At 38.7% G+C, this 19,100-nt stretch overlaps 1 protein-coding gene across 1 annotated transcript; it reads left to right on the top strand.

The window, feature by feature from the left end:
- Window positions 1-4,786: 4,786 nt before the first annotated feature.
- On the top strand, window positions 4,787-13,604 carry LOC145784844 (uncharacterized). The gene is made up of 2 exons (XM_082596684.1): window positions 4,787-4,866; window positions 11,334-13,604. The coding sequence occupies exons 1-2, from the start codon at window positions 4,800-4,802 to the stop codon at window positions 12,398-12,400; spliced, it is 1,134 nt and encodes a 377-aa protein (XP_082452810.1). The 5' UTR covers window positions 4,787-4,799; the 3' UTR covers window positions 12,401-13,604.
- The last annotated feature ends 5,496 nt before the right edge of the window (window positions 13,605-19,100 follow it).

The following is a 19,100-nucleotide window of genomic DNA, read 5'->3' as shown; positions in this document are numbered from 1 at the left end:
AAAACTATTCGACAAGTAATGTGCAACCTAATGGCGCTTGTCGTTCGGTTGAAAAGCTTTTACCAGGCCAAGACTACCCAGGTAGCAAAAATGTATACTTTTGCATCGTTTTTACGTTGCTAAACGTTTAAAAAACCCGTGTAACTTGGTTGTTTTTAGTAAGCTGGTTCTATCAGTTTCTGATTAAATTTCCACCTTTCGTTGTAATAAACTCACCAAGCTTAAACAATGTCATGGCAGAATAAGTATGCTCAAAATGAAAGCAATGAAACTACGAATCCTCACTAAACTAATCAAAATGGTCTTGTTGCGCCTAAAATGACCAAGGCCTATGAGAGGGGGTACGGAGGGTACGGCGTACCCTTGACGGCCCAAGCCTGTGTTTGTTGGGAGGGCCCGAAATTTTGGTTTTATAGTTTACGCGCAAAAATGTTTGGCTAAAACCATTCTAAACGACTGATTTCAAGCATTAAAGTTGTTATTCTTTAGTCCTGGGGGCCCATAATCTAGCAAAAGGGCCCAGAAAGGTAAGCGAGTGCTTTGCAAGCAAATTATGGGCCCAAAGTGGTAATTTAATGCTTTACGTGCAAAAATGTTCTGTTTAAAGCACCCTAAATTAAATCATAACACTTAGTTATTCTGCTGTCCGGGCGTACACTAGCCATTTCAATTCTTGTCGATGTCAATTCTTGCTACAAAACGGCTGCCGAGAAACATATAGTTGATTTAATGGTCTAAATGGCTAGCGTGGAAGCTACACCGTTATGGTTAGCGAATCGCAACAGCTCGCTGTACTAGTGAGTGCTCAGCCTTGTGCTGATAGAGTAAGTAGTAGACATTCTGTAATAGAGTAAGTAGTAGTAGACATTCTGTAATACAAAAATGCCTAAGAAAGCTAAATCGTCTTCAGCAGAAGTTAGACAGATTTGTCGAGATTTTCCTGATGAATTTAATGCAACTCCCGGGGTTATTTAAGGTGCAATTTTTGCAAATTATAGTGAAGTGCGATAAAAAGTATTTTGTTGAAAGCCACAGGAAAAGTAAACGCCATCAAGCTGGATTGGAGCGACAACAATTAAGCATCGCAATCAAGGCAAACTTTTATTGAACAAGCTCGTTTTATTGATCACGTTTGGGGCTGAAACCAACATAATATTATGTTTGGGTAACTATGGTATCAATTCAAGGAAGAACTGTGGCCTCTACAAATAAGCAATTTTGTTAGGTCAAAGTAAAGTCAAAGTTTGATAAGAAATAAAGTCAAAAAAATTCTTTTTGGTCAAAATAAAAATGGCCCTAATCATTACGCATAGGCCGCGTACCAAGAAAGAACAAGAAAATTCAGTTGTTTTAAGCCGGAAAAAGTAAATGAACAGAGTTACAAAACGAAATCCACTTAAAGGGAAACTGTAGCCTACTTAATTTAGCACTATAGCCACTGTAGCCAGGTAAAAATGTAAAAATAAGTAAATAACTTACGACGATTCCCATCGTACCAAAACATATTCCCTATCATTTTTCGTTAAGAAGCAATTGCCGAATCACTTTTATCAAAATTGGAAACGACTACTTTGATGACATAGGTGTAGGGTTGCACTCTCAAGTTGGCTTCCTGGGTCTATAAGTCATTAATGGTAAAAGCTGTGAGAATCGCGAAGTAGTTGCGTTGGCAGGCAGGTTTCGTTCCTAAAAAATGATGTAGGCATCTAGTGATGCCCCTCTATGTTGCTATAGCATAAACTATATAAAAATAACTATGCTATATAAAAATAACTGCAATGAAATACAATCAATTTCCACGTTCGGTAGCGCTGATACATCGCAGAAGTGAAGTGTTCCATAAGAATGTAGAAAAAACTATATATTTGCTGTTTTAAGATAAAACTAAGATCAAATTTAAAGAAAAACTAAGTTTTAAAAATTGCCCACCTAGTCTTAAACTAGGGGGGCAAAGAAAGGGCTAGGGGGGCAAGCGAAGGGACTAGGTGGGCAATTGCCCACCTAGCTTATATGTGAAAAGATGCTATGCTACTGCATACAATAAAGAAAACTATATAGGCCAATGAGGTTTGCGTTGGTGGGAAAAACATCGTTGCTAAGTTGAGCAGACTTTTTGACGTATGTTCCAACCAGCGCTTTGCCTCTATTTTTCTCAAAAATTTTAGTCCTATCAATTAACCTGGATCAAAAAAAAGGAAACACGTCTAATTTGTAATTTCCTGAAAAAAGCATTCAAGCGATATGAATATGATTGTAACAGCAGCTAATTGGTTTGTGTTTGTCCTATCATAAACTTTTTGCACCACGTAGAACAAAGGTCTCAAGCACGCAGCCCGCAAGGACTTGTTGTGTGGCCCAAGATGCATGTTCAAACTTTAAAATATTTAACAATTGCAGTAAAACAATCTACTTTTAACACTACAAAAAGTGCTAAATCCCAAGCAAAAAATTCAAGCAGCGCAAATTGTATTATCAAATATAGTTATTACTTTTTAAAACCTCTACAGCCTGTTGCACCATTAGGCTGAAGGGGGATCATCAGAAAATCCTTATTCAAATATGATATAAAATAGCCTATATTTATTATATGAGATATCCAATCTTTTTACTAGTGGGCCAAATACAAAACTTTGAATGATAACGCGGCCGCATTAACTTTTTTTTAAAGAAAGTTTAAGATCATTTTCTTATGAAAGTAGGTTATTACGTAAAAATAAGCTCAAAATACGTAGGTCCAGCGCCGGGTTTAGCTGATGGGGGGCCCGGGGCACTTTTAGATCGGGGGGCCCGCGTGTAAATTTTTTTTTGCGGCCTTGGCGGGAAAAACTTTAACATATAAGGTAACTTGAAAGTCACTTACACCGTTACTGCCTTTACGCCAAGCTCAGTCACCACCTTGTGACTAAAAATTAACCTTGAAAGAAAAAGGAAGCATTTTGCAGAAACTTCAAAGGCTGAGAGAAAATAATAATAACAACACACAAAATCACATTTTTTTACGTCGGGGAGGCTTTCAAAAGGGGGGCCCGGGGCAACTGCACTCTTTCCCCCCACCCCTAAATCCGGGCCTGCGTAGGTCAACAGAAATTGGTAATTTTTTGCAGTTAAAAGTGATCTCTAAAAAATCAGATTCCACCAAAGTCATTTTTACGTCTATGAACTGTTGTAAGGTAATTTATGAAAGAGCTGCAGGTCTTCGCCGACAGAGAAGGTTTTCTGTACTCCCTGCTTTGTCATCAGAATTGTTGTTTCTATAAAAGACCTGAAAACTTTTCTGAAAACGGTGGTGCCATGTTCTCTGCACTGCAACAGCCTACTGTGACGTATTTTCACTGGGAAATTTGTGAGCTCACTTAGCCTACTTACTGTGCCCCCGGTTTTCATGCAAACATTATTTTGAAAGTAAGAAGAAATTGGGAAATGGTAGAATATTGACCATATCAAAGCATTCTCAATTTCACCCTCAAAGTTAAATTAAAAAACTAAAAAAAAACGGCTTGAAAAAAAAAAGCAACAAGCAAATCTAAACAAAACGCAAACTCAAAAAATACAAACTCATCAAGTTTATGGAAAAAGCACAAGGTTGATAACACTGTTTCACACACTTCTAAGTGCTAAACTTGCATTGTGAAATTGCAAGGCAGCGTTATTACATTGTAAGGCAGCATTATTGCCTTGGCCTATATCACAATGCTTCAGCGCAACATTAGGTAGCGCGCGCAAAAATGTACAGTTGTACACTCGCTTTTATGTGAAGATAAGACGCTGTTTACAGAGTTTTTATGATTCATCCCTCGCCTCTTTCAGTCCCATTTTACCGCCAATGCTAGAAACAATGTGATGTAGGCTAATTTGTGATGGCTAGTATAGGCTACACGTTCAGTACTATGCTGAGTACCACGCGGGCCGCGAAGAATCACATGGCGGGCGGCAGTGAGGCCTCCAGGTTGCACATGTCTGATCTAACACAGCATGGATACTGGATAGCCTACTATTTTATTTTTATTTTTTAAAAGGCCCCGTTTTGTTTAGAATAGTCCTACAAAATTTGCATCAAAAATGTAGCCAGTATAGTAGACTGCAACTTCATTTCAACAATTATTTATACAGTACAAACTTGCTACTATTATTAAAGCGTATATTTCAGACCTTGCGAGAGAGCAATTCAACAAATTCACCTGCATGCATCGTCCATTATTATACATATTCAAGCAGAAACAAGTAGACACATTAGGCGTGTAATAAGGTTATACTTATACGAGATACATTGTTTGTTGGTAGTGTTCATGAAATGATGGCAGTAAGAAAGAATCCGATTTAATGAGTACAAAATTAAATTATTAACTGAAATTTCGCACGTTTGATAAACAGAAAGAGAGCTTTTCTTATCAAGGCCTCAAATGTGGTTATGCTACAAGAGATTTGAAGCCCACTGATGTTGATGTGGCGAGGCAGTCCACATAAAATACGAAACGAAATCACGTTATACGCCACTCGAAGACGACGAAAACTATAACACAAAAATTTACTACATAGTTGGCTTCCATACACATGCATAGTCACAGGCATCTGGCAAACCCCCTGCAAAAGGTTGTTTGCAAAAGTCTGTTTGCAGTTTGATGCACAGCAGCGAAGCAAAGATTTATCTCCACCCATCCGTTCAAAAGATGAGAAAACTTTGCACAGCATCCGTTTATTCTTTTCTTCATGTTTATGCAGCCGTTTCTTTATAAACTGAACCACTGCAGGGCCACGTATTCAGTTATTTTATCGTTTCTAAGAGCAACTCAATTGTCGAGATGAACTCGTTGACTATACTTTTTGGTCTATGTTGTGTCTTTTTTACTGTTGCGTGCGTCAATGCTGGTAAGTTAACTGCTATAAATCAAACAACAAAATATATACTTTATTGTAGGTCATTGTAATCAGTGCCGGATTAAGGGGGGGCGGACTGGGCTGAAGCCCAGGGCCCCCACTTTTGGGGGCCCCCACCTCAAGAAAAAAATCTACTAATTTTTTTAGTTGCACAGCTGGAGATTACTGCTTTAATTCGTATCTCAAACAAGCAAGGGTGGCTCACCCAAATGTGCTGCGGTGCTGCAGCACCCCTGCCCAACCCCAGTTATTCAATTTTTCTTCTTTTTTTTTTAACAAAAAACATATTTATTTGATACTTTCATATCCGAAAATGGTACGGATTACGGGTCAAAGTTATGATAATGCTGCCAATATGAGTGGCAAGTATAACGGTCTTCAAGCTCTTCTGCGCGAGAAATGTAGTGTAGCTCATTATATCCCTTGCACAGCACATTCACTTAATTTAATCGCCAGCCTAAATGTCCTGTAGAAACATGCCGTTCTGCCGCTGAGCTTTTTGAATTGTTGCAAAGCCTTTATTCATGGCTCGTCTCGTCTACTCATCGTTGGCAAGTCCATCGAAAATTCCTAGATGGTTTGCCTGTTTGAAGACATTGTCTGATACAAGATGGTCAGTTAGATATGATGCAGTTCTTCTTCTATCGAGTCTTCTAAAGTTCGTTGATACACCACAGATTGACACATTCTTCCGCAACGGAGTTATACACTGACAGGTCCCACCTACTGCACCGTGTTGCAAGCCGAGGGCAAACAAGAAGGTGATCCGCTGCATAGGCGTAGCCAGGAAGGGCGAAAGGGGCCATGCCCCCCCCCCCAAAATTTCCAAGTTTGGATTCCAAAGTTGAGCCCTTTGTTGAAAATTTAATAAAGTTTGTAGAAATTTATATCGTTTTCCAAGACATCTGGCTATTAACACCCCCAAGGACTTGTTTTAGACACACAGAAAGACACCAATAAATTTTGCAAATCGTAAATCGTGCAAAATTTACGCGATTTACGTTTCTTTGAACTAATTTATGGAAGCAATTTCAGAATGGCTTACTCTGTTGGGTTTTTGTGTAGTTATTGAGTTTTTGTGTAGCTGAGTTTTTAGTGCTCTCTAATTTTAGACGCACTTTTTGCCCGTTTGTGTGCAAGAGTTATCTTTAATAAGTTAATAGCTGTTTATCTGCTAACAAATTTCATACAAATATTACTCTAAAAGTGTTTTCAGAAAGCGCTATAATCCATTATTTGAGTGTAATTTTTCAAAAATTTTCCAGGGGCGCATGCCCCCGGACCCCCCTAGAATACGCGTGCCTTCGGCACGCTCTAACCCCCCTACCACTTTTATTGCTTCAACCCACCAGGATACGCCACTGCACATCAACTGGTGATGGCTTTAAATCAAACACTTTGTTATTCTCTTCAATTCATCAAATATTTGGCTCCCCCCAAAATTTTTTCTGGCTACGCCACTGGTCCGCTGTTTGGGCTCGGTGCCACAGATACATGCTGGGCCCGTGTTGTAGCCCCACTCCACCATTCATTTTTAGCGAAAAATGTCACTTGATAAGGGCCCCCACTTTCAGCTCAGCCCAGGGCCCCATACACCCTTAATCCGGCCCTGATTGTAATATAGTCTTTTGAAAAACATAATCGCCATAGTAGGCGTAATTGTTTGCAGCTAGTAAAATTGTTTTTCTAACAACTTAATTTTTTAAACTTGCGAAACCAACGTAAAAAGTTTGCAGTTTTTAAATCAATTTCATGAAAACAATTTCATGTTGTTGCATCACAGCGTGCAGCCTTAGACTGCTGTACGTTTTTGCATTACTGAAGGAGACCGTAGGCCTATAGGGTAAATTGGGTAGTGGGTTAAGTGAAACATCGCTTGGGTAGGAAAAAGCTACAAAGCGAAAAATGTTAAATTTAAAATACAGTATTAGTCTTAAAACTGTTTTGAAACCAATGAAACGTCATAGCATCAACCTTTTTCTGCATAATGTGTTGATATATTCGGAAAAAAATGAAATTGACAAATTTATGATATGTTTGTCGTAAGATTCTGTTCATTAAAATCAAAGTTTATTGTATCATAAACTGATGCAGACTAAACTATTTTCACACTAATCAGTTCAATCTTAAACAGGTAAAAACCGATTTCGATAAGCTGGATCATCTTCTGTTAAGCTCAGTGCTGTATTCGAGGGTATACGGGGGTATACGCAGTAGCCTATACCCTCTGCTTTTTCGAGCAACTATGAGTATACCCTCTGGTTTTCCAAAGAGAGTGCGTATGCTATCCTTAGCCTAATTCTTGACAACTACTAACTAACTACTTAACCCTTTGAGGACCATTAATAATAATGTGAGCTGTTTGATGTTTATTAATTGCAATGGACTACCTGTGGCTATCAATTTACCGCTAAAAATATGTAAGATCCTGGCTGCTAAACCACGGATCAGCTAAAGATATATAGCCGAGCTGACTGCATAGTCGGCTGCAATGCCGAGTGGTGAGAGCCCTGGAACGGCACTCGAAAGGCGTCGGTTCGATACCGCTTACGAGCATGCGGCTGTGTCTTCGGCAGGACCTTTTAAGGCAGGGGTTCCCAACCGGGGGTACTCGTACCCCTTGGAGTACGAGATTAAACATCAAGGGGTACGAAGATCCTAGTGCCACAGAGAAGCTTTTCAAACAGATTTCACTGTACAGTTTTATTTTGGAATGTTAGATGATATTATGCCATTACGGTCTTTGCTTTGAAAAAAAAAACAATTATCTACAAATAACTGTTGTTATTTAAAAATGTTGGATAAGGATAGTTTGAAGGAGAACATCATCGAAATGAAAAGCTGCCAAAAGTTGAAACTGCTATTTGAAAAATCGAAGTTAGAAGATTTTTGGTGTTTTGCTATGAATCTTTCCCAAGTATTGCTATGGAAGCCATGACGGTGTTATTTCTCTTCTCAACAACTTATTACTGTGAAAGTGGCTTTTCGACCATGATGCATATCAAGAATAAGCACAGAAATCGTCTGCAACTGGAAGATGATTTACGTGTTGCCTTGAGTAAAATCGAATCATCGCTTGAGCGAATTTTATCAATGAAGCAGCAACAAATATCTCACTGAGAAGTGACAAACAAGATAACTGACATTTAATTTATTTTGGTAATTTTTGCATTTTTGTGTGAAATATCGGTTTAACGCTTAATTGAGCTATATAAGCAATTTAATTTAGCAATATATGCCTGAAAAGTTCAATCAGAATTTTTTGGGGGTACGAAGAATACTCTGACCTGACAAAGGGGTACGAACAGCAAAAAAGGTTGGGAACCCCTGTTTTAAGGCATGCTTGAAGGTGGTCACGAAGATTGGCTTCCTTGTCTTCCCGTCCACTTAATCTAAATCTTCAACCACCAGGTCTAAGCCTGGATGCGACAACAACAAGCTAAGAATAGGCTACTAGATCCCAAATTTGTAAAGAGGTTAAAGATGTAGACTGTTTGCAGAGATGGGCAAGATCACCAGTATTGGTGATCTTGAAGATCAAGATCAAGATCACCAAGAATAGGTGATCTTGAAGATCAAGATCAAGATCACCAAACTATGTGATCTTAAAGATCAAGATCAAGATCGTGATCTTGAAGATCAAGATCACTTTCAAGATCACTTTTTGTGTACTTGAAAAAAAATGAAGTTTTTGATCAATGATGTTGCAAAAAATAATTGCTATAAGCAACCTGGGTAAAGGTATATAGTTGGTATTGCTAACTCTTATTTTAACTACTCGATCACTGGCCTAAGAATTGTAATAAGTTAATGACTGTTGCTATTAGGCCTATCAATTGCTGACGTAGTTTGCGTAGAACCGCAACGTCACACCTAAGGCCAAGGTTAATTACAGTAGTACGGTACTGAAAAAGTCGCAAAATTTGCAATAGTTTTATACTTTTTATTCATAATAAATAAAAAAAAGTTTAAACTGCATCATTTTTTACCAAATTTTTGTCTGGTTCATGTGGGAGTTTTTATTCGTGTTACTAAGTAGGCTAGTTTTAAGTTTCACTTCATTATGTCAATGTTTATTGCACTATTTACTCATCTGGCAACATTGATAGCCTACTGTTGTCTGCTTTCAAAAACGTTCAGAGGTTTGCGGTGAGACAAACCACTCCATACTCAGACCTTAAACAAGTCTTGGTCTGGTTAATTTGCTGCAATAAACCACTTTACATGACCAAAGTCGGCTAGAGTCCAGATTTTTTAACACCGCCATTCTAGACTTTTGAAACATCTAAAATTGAGTCAAAGAAAGCAAACATTTCTATAAAATTTACACATGGAACTTGTGAACAAAGTTAAATCATTTTTTATTATACGTCAACATAAAGTAGACTACACGAAAGTTGACTTCTTTATTATGACCAACACAGAAAACTTTTTCAATTTTGAAATGGTAACGCTGACCAGATTAGATGGTGATTTTAAATCGTCTTTTGTTGGACACATATTCAGTGGCTTAATGTTAATAGTTGCCACTAACTACTTTGCACAGTATGAGTTCTAAAAAAATGCCTCTATCTAGTAAGTAAACTTCAATTTTAAAGTGATCTTGATCTTATTGTTTTTCAAGATCAAGATCACACAAAAAAAAGTGATCTTAGATCAAGATCAAGATCACCAAAAAAAAAGTGATCTTGAAGATCAAGATCACGCCCATCTCTGACTGTTTGGAATGTATTTATAGAAAAATAAATAATTTTGTACCTCTCGTCCAATTTTGATGTTGATAATTCATGTTATGGTATAAATAGAATAAAGATTAGTATTTTGCAAGTTGTGTATTATTTATCATTTTGGCAAATCCGACAGTATACCCTGTGCTTTTTCTTACGAATACAGCACTGGTTAAGCTGAAACCATAAACCGATAAGCGTTTGTATTCTTATATGATAAACTTATGTTTTTTTTTTCAATTTTGTGATACAAACATCGGCTATAACTTCAATATTAGAAATGCATGTTTTTACGTAACGTTGCATCCATCGTGGAATACGTTGCTCATCAGCACTTTTCAAAGCAGACACTGTCAATGCAGCCGTATAGAGGTGCTATTGAGTAGGCTACATTATTACTTGAAACCATTTCCTTGATGAATGCCATGCAGGAATAAGATTTTTGTACCACTTTCAAAAAGTCTTCGGTACAACCCATCAGGGTATCGAGCCCATCCTACCCATTCAGAGGCAAACGCACTAACCAATCAGCAACCGATGGAAAACCTATGATACGTAACTTAATAGACTATTATAGCCTACACGAGTACGCGGTTATACAACTTATACCCAATGTATGCTACTCAAACCTGATGCTCAACTTACGCCAAAAATGTTAGTTGGGCATGTCTATCATTCACTTAAATATTGAACAAATAAAAATGTTATGCCCAGTGTTCTCTTTGATTGCTAGTTCGCCTACTACAGTACAGTAGGGTATATCCCCTAAATAGAGATGTCAGACCACGGCTCCAGGATCACAAAGTCTCAGTCACAGATTTTAATAATTCACTTAACCTTTTTTACCACGTCGTAAATAATACAATGTAAACAAACATAAAGAAAAAGCTAATAAAAAAAGAAATTAACTAAACTAAACAAAATTTTGAAATGTACTGCATAGTGAAGTAGGTCTACTCACTGTGCCAGGCAAGCAAGCCTGGATCGATCTATCTTATGCGTTTTAAACAACAAAAATTTCTTTACTGTATCACACCACATCTTCTTTGATTTTCCAAAAATAGGCTATACATCATGGCCACCTGGAGATGCGGCCTGATTTGTCACATTTTGATTTCAGCTACTGTTAGTGTTTGACTGACATTTTCTGAGATTTTTTTACTTTTTGCTGTCTCGTAATGGTAAAACAGCTTTTTGTTGCCTTGGGGAAGCAATAGCAAATGAGAAAAAGTAAGTTGAAAAACGCTGAATCAGACTGTTATTGAAAAATTAACAGTCTGACTAAAATTTTCGAAATCAAATTTTCTATGTTTTTTTAACATCTGAGGATGTTAAAACCTATTGTGTCATCTGAGGAAAGCAGTAAAGAAAGTGTAAAAATAAAATTTTTAGAAAAAAATATTTAAACATTAGTCCAAAGTTAGCAAAACATGGGAATTTCTCCTAAATGTGACAAATCAGGCCGTATCTTTAGGTAGCCATGGCTACATAAATGCCGGTTGCGGTAATCAAAAAAATAGAAAATCTTACAGCTAATGTACACAAACCATAATTAACAATAAAGTAATTAAATAAGTAAATGTTTAACTGAATGTTTAATAGCAATCTCACGGGATACTGACTCTACCACTCAGTTTCAATCACCTCTTACACAGGCTTACGACAAGTTACATTCATATCGCAGGACTAAATTCTAACATTTGACTGACTGCTCATGTCTTTGATTTTTAGGATGGGCAGAGTATATTTTGGATAACGATTTGAGGGACGACGATGACACTAGATTTCTAGATCTGGATGATGATGACCAAGAACAATTTTCTGGTGATGACGACCAATATTCTGGTGATGAGCAAGGTCCTCCTGCTGATGACGACCAATATTCTGGTGATGACGACCAATATTCTGGTGATGAGCAAGGTCCTCCTGCTGATGACGACCACTATTCTGGTGATGACGACCAAGAACAATTTTCTGGTGATGACGACCAATATTCTGGTGATGACGACCAATATTCTGGTGATGACGACCAATATTCTGGTGATGACGACCAATTTTCTGGTGATGACGACCAATTTTCTGGTGATCAAGAACATCTTGGTTATGACGACCAATACTCTGGTGATGACGACCAATATTCTGGTGATGACGACCAATATTCTGGTGATGACGACCAATTTTCTGGTGATCAAGAACATCTTGGTTATGACGACCAATACTCTGGTGATGACGACCAATATTCTGGTGATGACGACCAATTTTCTGGGGATCAAGAACATCTTGGTTATGACGACCAATATTCTGGTGATGACAACCAATTTTCTGGTGATGACGACCAATACTCTGGTGATGATGACCAATTTTCTGGTGATGACGACCAATATTCTGGTGATGACGACCAATTTTCTGGTGATGACGACCAATATTCTGGTGATGACGACCAATTTTCTGGTGATGACGACCAATTTTCTGGTGATGACGACCAATATTCGGGTGATGACGACCAATTTTCTGGTGATGGCGACCAATATTCGGGTGATGACGACCAATTTTCTGGTGATGATGACCAATTTTCTGGTGATGATGACCAATATTCTGGTGATGACGACCAATTTTCTGGTGATGACGACCAATTTTCTGGTGATGACGACCAATATTCTGGTGATGACGACCAATTTTCTGGTGATGACGACCAATACTCTGGTGATGACGACCAATACTCTGGTGATGATGACCAATATTCTGGTGATCAAGAAAATCTTGGTTATGACGACCAATACTCTGGTGATGAGGACTAATTTTCTGGTGATGAGTAAGATCCTCCTTTCCGGTTACGAGGATAGATTTTCTTTAGTGTAAATACCGAACAAAAACAATTTTCTGATGATGTTGCCTACACCATGAAGAGTATTTTAAATTGATTGAATACAATGTTTCTTTTTTTCACATGTTTGGGTGCATATGTAGTTTGCAAGTTCGAGGTTCATGCAAATTGAAGTGGCTAATGTTCACAAGCACTTTGACTTCGTGGGGGTTGTACTGTATGTAGCCTACATTTGTAACTGCCTGACATACAAAATTTTTGTTTTATGAAACACCTTTAATTTGATGATAAAGTAGCCTACGTCTATTGCTTAGTTAGTGTTTTTCAACCTGAAAGAGATTTTGTCATTTCAGAAATGGCACATCAAAACTTGATGGTGTCTAGTGTTACGTCGTATTTGCCAGCCTCCTATTTTATGTGTCACCAGCTGAATTCGAATTCCTTAAGTAGCAACATGTGCTGTGTTACCTCGGGGTGTGATAGTTACGTCATAATTGCATCTGAGTTCGTTACTACGTTTCTTTGTTCTTTGAATTTTGCGCAATGCACAATTGCACATAGGCTACAGTCAACAGATCAGTTTAACGTTTGCAGCAACTATTTAGCGACTAATAGTCATTTGAGCTAATAATGGTGCTGCTGTGTTTTTACTTGAATCAGAATAAGCGTGTTATTGTGTTAACATATTGTTGAAATCCTTGCGGTTATTCATCTGTCGTCGGCCTATGTGGCCTAATCATCACAGTTCACGGTAAGCTTAGGCTAATATCTTACTACAACCTTTACTGATGGGCTATGTGAATTTAGTGTCGTCAGTGCGATAGTTTACTACAATTTTTTAGGATGTTCGCACAAAAGGATTCTTGGTGGATGAAACAATGCACTATAAGAATGTCCAGCTCAAATTCTTGCAAGTGTTTCTTTAGGAGTGTCACAGCCCCATTTGTTTGCCAGTCATGGAAGCTGGAAGGTGCGCCAACTATCGTTAAACCTACCAATTTTGACAGTGGTAATCAGAAACTTTATTGCGGAGTACTTTCGGTTTCGGCACTGTTTCTTTAACATTTAAACCACGTGTAATGCCTCAAAGAGGATGTGGCAACTTTGGTCAGAAGAAAATGGTAGACCTATTTGTTGCAATTTATGCGATTGTTTTGTGTTGCAAATATACAGAAGAACAGCAATTGCTTGTTTTAGAAATCTTAGTTTTTGGTATCGAGTTTTCTTAAAACGCGAGTAACATTTTCAAATACGCCGCGTACCATATTTGGCTCGCGTGCCACGTGTTGGACACCCCTGCATTAAATGATATTTTAAGTGGTTTACAAGACCCTCACTTGGGGGGTCCTATGTTTTATTGATACACTACATTTTTACCTCAAGAAGTCTTGTTTACGTTCAACATGATAAAAGTCTGTAGCCTCCTAATAAGTGTAGAAAAAACACTACAAACTTTAAAATAGGTTCCGTCAACAACAAAAAATAGAAATTCAAATAATATGAAACCAAGGAAGTTTCCAGAAATATTTAATAAAACTACCATTCACCGTTTTATAGGCAGAGAAAAGTCTAAAAGGTTGAATCGTAGGTTCCCGCTCTCCTGAAGGTGATGATAGTAGGTGCTTTGTCACCTTGGTAGACAACTGGTGGTGGCAAAGGTTATTATAAGGTGGGGTTTTGTAAAAGCACAAAGGTTTGTTCTGTGATGAAATTCAAACACAGTAGGCCTAAGGTGACTCAAAAAACAAAAACAGTTTTACGCACTTAATATGTACAATGGCGTATCCTGCATAAGCATTTGTAAATGGTGTAGCCTAACCTAAAAACACAAAAAGTGACTTTTGGTAACTTAATAACTTCTTAAATACTGACCCCACAACCATAAAATTTTGGTTCTACATTTTTTTGTTAATTGGTACAACTAAAAAAAAGTAACTTTAGCGACAAAAAATCGCCCTAGTAATAATGAAAGACAAAAAGAAGTTATGTGCTGCTGCGATACTCAGGTGAAGTTCTGTGGTTTTATTCAAACATAAACTTTATTTCGGCTCGCAGCATCAGGCTAAACAGGTCCTTAATATTTACATTGTGAAATAAGCAACGATCATGCTGCTAAAAGCGAAACTCAATCTATTGCATAAAACAGGGTTCGCAAATACTTATTGGCGCGACCCAAAAAACAATTGTTCGGCATCTTCGCGAACCAAATGTATCAGAAGCATATAATTTTGCGCAAAATACTTTGCAATTTAATATCAATTTCAACACGGTCGTCCCTTTTCAGTAGCGCAGCCTGAAAAAAAATTGGGGGGTGGGCAAATATTTAATGAATTCAAGAGAACTACAAAGTGTTTGTTTTAAGACCGGGCCACTTAATATACAACTAGAAACCTATAGACACAAAAACTTATAAAGGTTGATTAGTAGGCAAAGTAAGCCGCAAGCTTGTGTAAATTAATTGGTTGCTCAATTCATACGCACAGTCCATATAAAAAGAATTATGGAAAAACATGCAAACCAACTTAGGTAGGCTACCGCTACCACATTTCAGAACGCCCATCACAAGCACTAATATAAATTAGCCTACATTGAAAGCACAGAAAAAATAAATTCGACTGGTGAAACCCATCAACATTTTTGATAAAAACCATCCAAATATGCAGCAAATTGAAGATGACTTAAAATCATTCTCTGGCCTTGTTACTGACAGTTTCAGAAAGTAATTTTAAACACAAAGCACAAATAATTTATTACATGATCTGAAAATGCTAACATCACGATTAAAATTTTATTCGTCGCCTCCAGCCAGCCATATTCGTAACAAGTTAAACGGTAGCCTAAATATTACCAGATTACGCTGGAAAAGCGTGGAAACTCGTCGAAACGTCTCGAATACTCAAACTTTAAAAACATGTTAAAATCACGTATAGCCTACGCCAAAGGCAGCGAAGAAAAATTTTAAGGTAGGTACCTATTGTTTCAGACAATTGTTCACCTAATCAAAACGTCATATAAAAACCGTTCAGGTGTACTGAATCTTAGCGTATTACGTCATGGAATTTTTCCTAAAAATGAGCCAAAATTGCACCATCGTTCGTAAGACTTGTGTCAAACCTGTTTAAACATGAAAAATTGCATCACCAATTTGAACACCTGTTAGAATTGCGTGACAATGTCTTTCATTATTGCGTCACAGTTACTGTTTACGTGAGTTTGAGATATCGCAAATTATTCTAGTCATTTTAAAATTGTTGCTTGAAGAGGTTGGCCGCAAGTTTAACTGGTTTGCTTAGTGCTTGTCAGCTGGACGAAAATTTCCGTCTTTTATCCAAGTAATCTGTTCTGTAGTGACAAGTTTTTAGTGGTGTATCGCGTTGCACCCCATTTTCGACAGCTTTGAGGCTATTTTTACAGAAATACAATTCTCGAATAGACGTTTCCTGAAGAGTGTTTCTTTTCGGTCATTACATACAGACGAACGGATCTGGGAATCTTATGTTACAATTTTCCCACGAAGAGATTATGGTTTACCGCTGTGACCATAAAAAATAAAAGACGGGACTTGTTAGCTGGTAGGCCAAGAAGCACTAGAAGCACATAAAAAATAAAAGACGTGACTTGTTAGCTGGTAGGCCAAGAAGCACATAAAGAATAAAAGACGTTACTCTGTCTAGTGTTTGGTGCAGAAGCAAAAGAAAATTAAGCACATTACTTCTCAGTTGGTACTGAAGAACTTCAAGCTAAAAATTAAAGACATTTCTTCTCAGTTGGTACTGAAGAACTTCAAGCTAAAAATTAAAAGCGTTTCTTTGGCGGTTCTGAAGAAAAAACTACATTGACATTCATTGGCAAGATAAAAGATTAAAGACAATCGATCTGTGCTTGAAGATTCAAGTCGAAGAATCCAAGCAAGTTTTGTGGAACTTTAGGACTTCATATACCCGTACAACTACGGTATTGTGCATTTAAATTCTTTTTGTATTTTTACGGTCTTTGCAGTTAAGTTTTTTATAACTTAATATTTTGTGTGTTTGTGTAACTTAATTTTTTTTTTTAATTGTTAAATTTAGCCCCAACATTTAATATGTCTACCCTCGGTGGCGACAAGGAATCGACCGCCGTCGACTCGACTGAGTTTAAGCCTGATGATGTTCTTTGCGGTCGGGCAGGCCATTCTGGGGAGGGACCCAGTAACGATGAGGCTAAGTCAGTTCGAGAGGCCCGGCATCTTAGACGGGATATTTTGACTCAAATTGGGGAACTTTCTGTAGCCCTAGGTTCTTCGAGTGATAAGCAGGAACTGTTAATTTTTAGATCTAAGTTCTTTACTTTGGAAGAGGATTTACGGCATTTCCATGCTCTTTTGACTAAAATTTTTAACTCGGCAACTTTGGCAGAACTTCGTGATAGGGTAGATCCCGAATTTAACTCGTTAAAAAATAACTTCGAAGAAAAAGTAGGAGAGTTCTCAGATATGTTGGACGCTGACATACATCCTGAGGATAGCGCTTCAAATGTAAGCACTAGGATGTCTGAGAGCTTGTCACGGATAGTTGCACAAATTAACCTACAGCTCAGAAGAGAGGAGCTCCAGATCCAAGCTGAGGTCGAAGCAAGAGCTGCTGAGGCCATCGCGAGAGCTGAGGCCATACGAGCTGAGGCTGACGTCAGAGCTGAGGCCGCACGAGCAGAGGCTGCCGCGAGAGCTGAGGCCGAAGCGAGAGCTGCTGAGGCCGCCGCGAGAGCCGAAGCTAGAGCTGCTGAGTTCGCACTCAAAGACGCTCAGTTGAGGGCTGAACAACGTAAAGACGTAGTTTTAGCTGAATATCGTTCAGAGTTGGGCTCCCGGCGTAGCTCTAAGAAGGGATCTTCTAGGCATTCCAGAAGTGAACATCAATCTCGGTTAAATTTAGACAACCTTTTCCAGACTCCTGTTCGATCCGTAAGTGGTTCAGTCCAATCCACACGGTTTCCAGCTGTTTCAGGAGGTCTCGGGGCCGCGGCTAAGGGTCTTCCGAAGGCTGTAGAGCCAAGGCCTGCGAATTACAACAGAACTCCTCCCCCAGAGCGTACAGGTCACGGGGCCGCCATTAGCAGTAATGCTTTGCCCCCTTCACAGTTTTCTGCGCCGCTAGGTTTTAATCGCCCAGCTACACGTAATTTGGGTGGTTGTGAGAGGCGTGTCGCGTCTACTGATTTTAACGTTTGAGAGGATCTTGATCGTGCTGTGCACGTGACTGAGCCCCCTCAGCCCCTTAAGGGATACAGCTTGTCTTCTCCCGCTAAATCGAGTTCTCAACAGCAGGATTGCTTTTTTGAATACCAAAATAGTAGGATGTTTTTCGATAAGGCGGCCTTGATTGGTTACGATGGTAATAATATGCCATTTATCTTCTTTAAAAATCGTGTTACGGCCTTAATGGCAGCTTCGCCATTTAAAGGAACTCGTTTGACTTTGTTACAAGCAGCTTGTGTTAGGACAGCTGCTCAAACGATAGCTAATTTGGTTTCCGACACTCCTGGCTTGTCAGAGGAAGACAGGATAGAAATGTCGTTAGATCGCTTGTCTCAACGTTTTGGAGTTCGTGGAGGTCTTTTCGCCGAACCGGAAATTAGAAAGTATCGCTATGGTAGCAAATTGACTTCGATCTTTTCCAGTGATTTGAAAGAGTTTAAAGATGAATTGTCGCAGTGTCTGCTTTACGCGCAAGCTTATGGTCAGCGTGATAAATTGGAAGAACGTTTTGTTTTGGATTTGGCTAAGCGACTCCCGTTTGACACTAAGCAGCGTTATCTTGACTTTTTAGGTAATCAGTATGGTGGCACTAATGAGCCTACTTTTCAGAGTTTGTTTGATTTTGTTGTACCAGAGGAAACGCGTAAGTCGACTGATTTTAGCATTATGCTAATGGGCGATTCTGGTGAGTCGCAGCAATTTAAAAAGTTTGGCAAAGGAAAATTGCCTTCATGTCCGGTTAGGCAGACGTCGGTAAAACCCCATGATGATGTGATGTCAGGGAGTTCGCAGTACTCGACTGTTGTTGGCGCACCGCGTGGTGGTGTGGCCAGACGTAGTGACATACCGGCATGTTTTTATTGTTCGTCACATGGTCAAGTTGAATATCATTTTTTGTCTAATTGTAAAGAATTTTTGCGCTTGACACCTAAAGATCGGAGAGATGTTATTGTGAAAGCTGGCAAATGCTTGAATTGTTTGCGCCAGCATATGGTTAGGGATTGCGTTCATGCAAATAACTGTCGTAAGTGTGGGCCTAACAACGATAGGAAACACTATTTTCTTCTGCATGATTTTTATGTGACGTCACGTGATTCTCTGGATTCGATTGGCAAAGATGATGCCGGTGCCAGAGTTCCTGTGCGTAATGTTAAGATTGGAAATGTTAAAGCAGCTTTTAACCGCGTTACTGCTGCTCGTATTTTGAATCCAGTAACTGGCAAATCGAAGTTGGTGTATTGTCAGCATGATCCTGGTTCGCAGTTGACGTTTGTTTCGAGTGATTTGGTGTGCGAACTTGGTCTTAAACCGTACGATAAAGCGTCGTTTAAAATGGATACTCTGGCTGGTCAGAAACCTACTTGTGCTAACCTTGTTAAACTCAACATCCAGTCGTTAGAGACGAATGAACTGTTTTGTGATATAACCTCGGTGGTTA

Source organism: Aplidium turbinatum, chromosome 15 (assembly GCF_918807975.1).
Source record: "Aplidium turbinatum chromosome 15, kaAplTurb1.1, whole genome shotgun sequence".
Taxonomy (NCBI): domain Eukaryota; kingdom Metazoa; phylum Chordata; class Ascidiacea; order Aplousobranchia; family Polyclinidae; genus Aplidium; species Aplidium turbinatum.
This window is presented reverse-complemented; position numbering and strand designations above follow the sequence as displayed.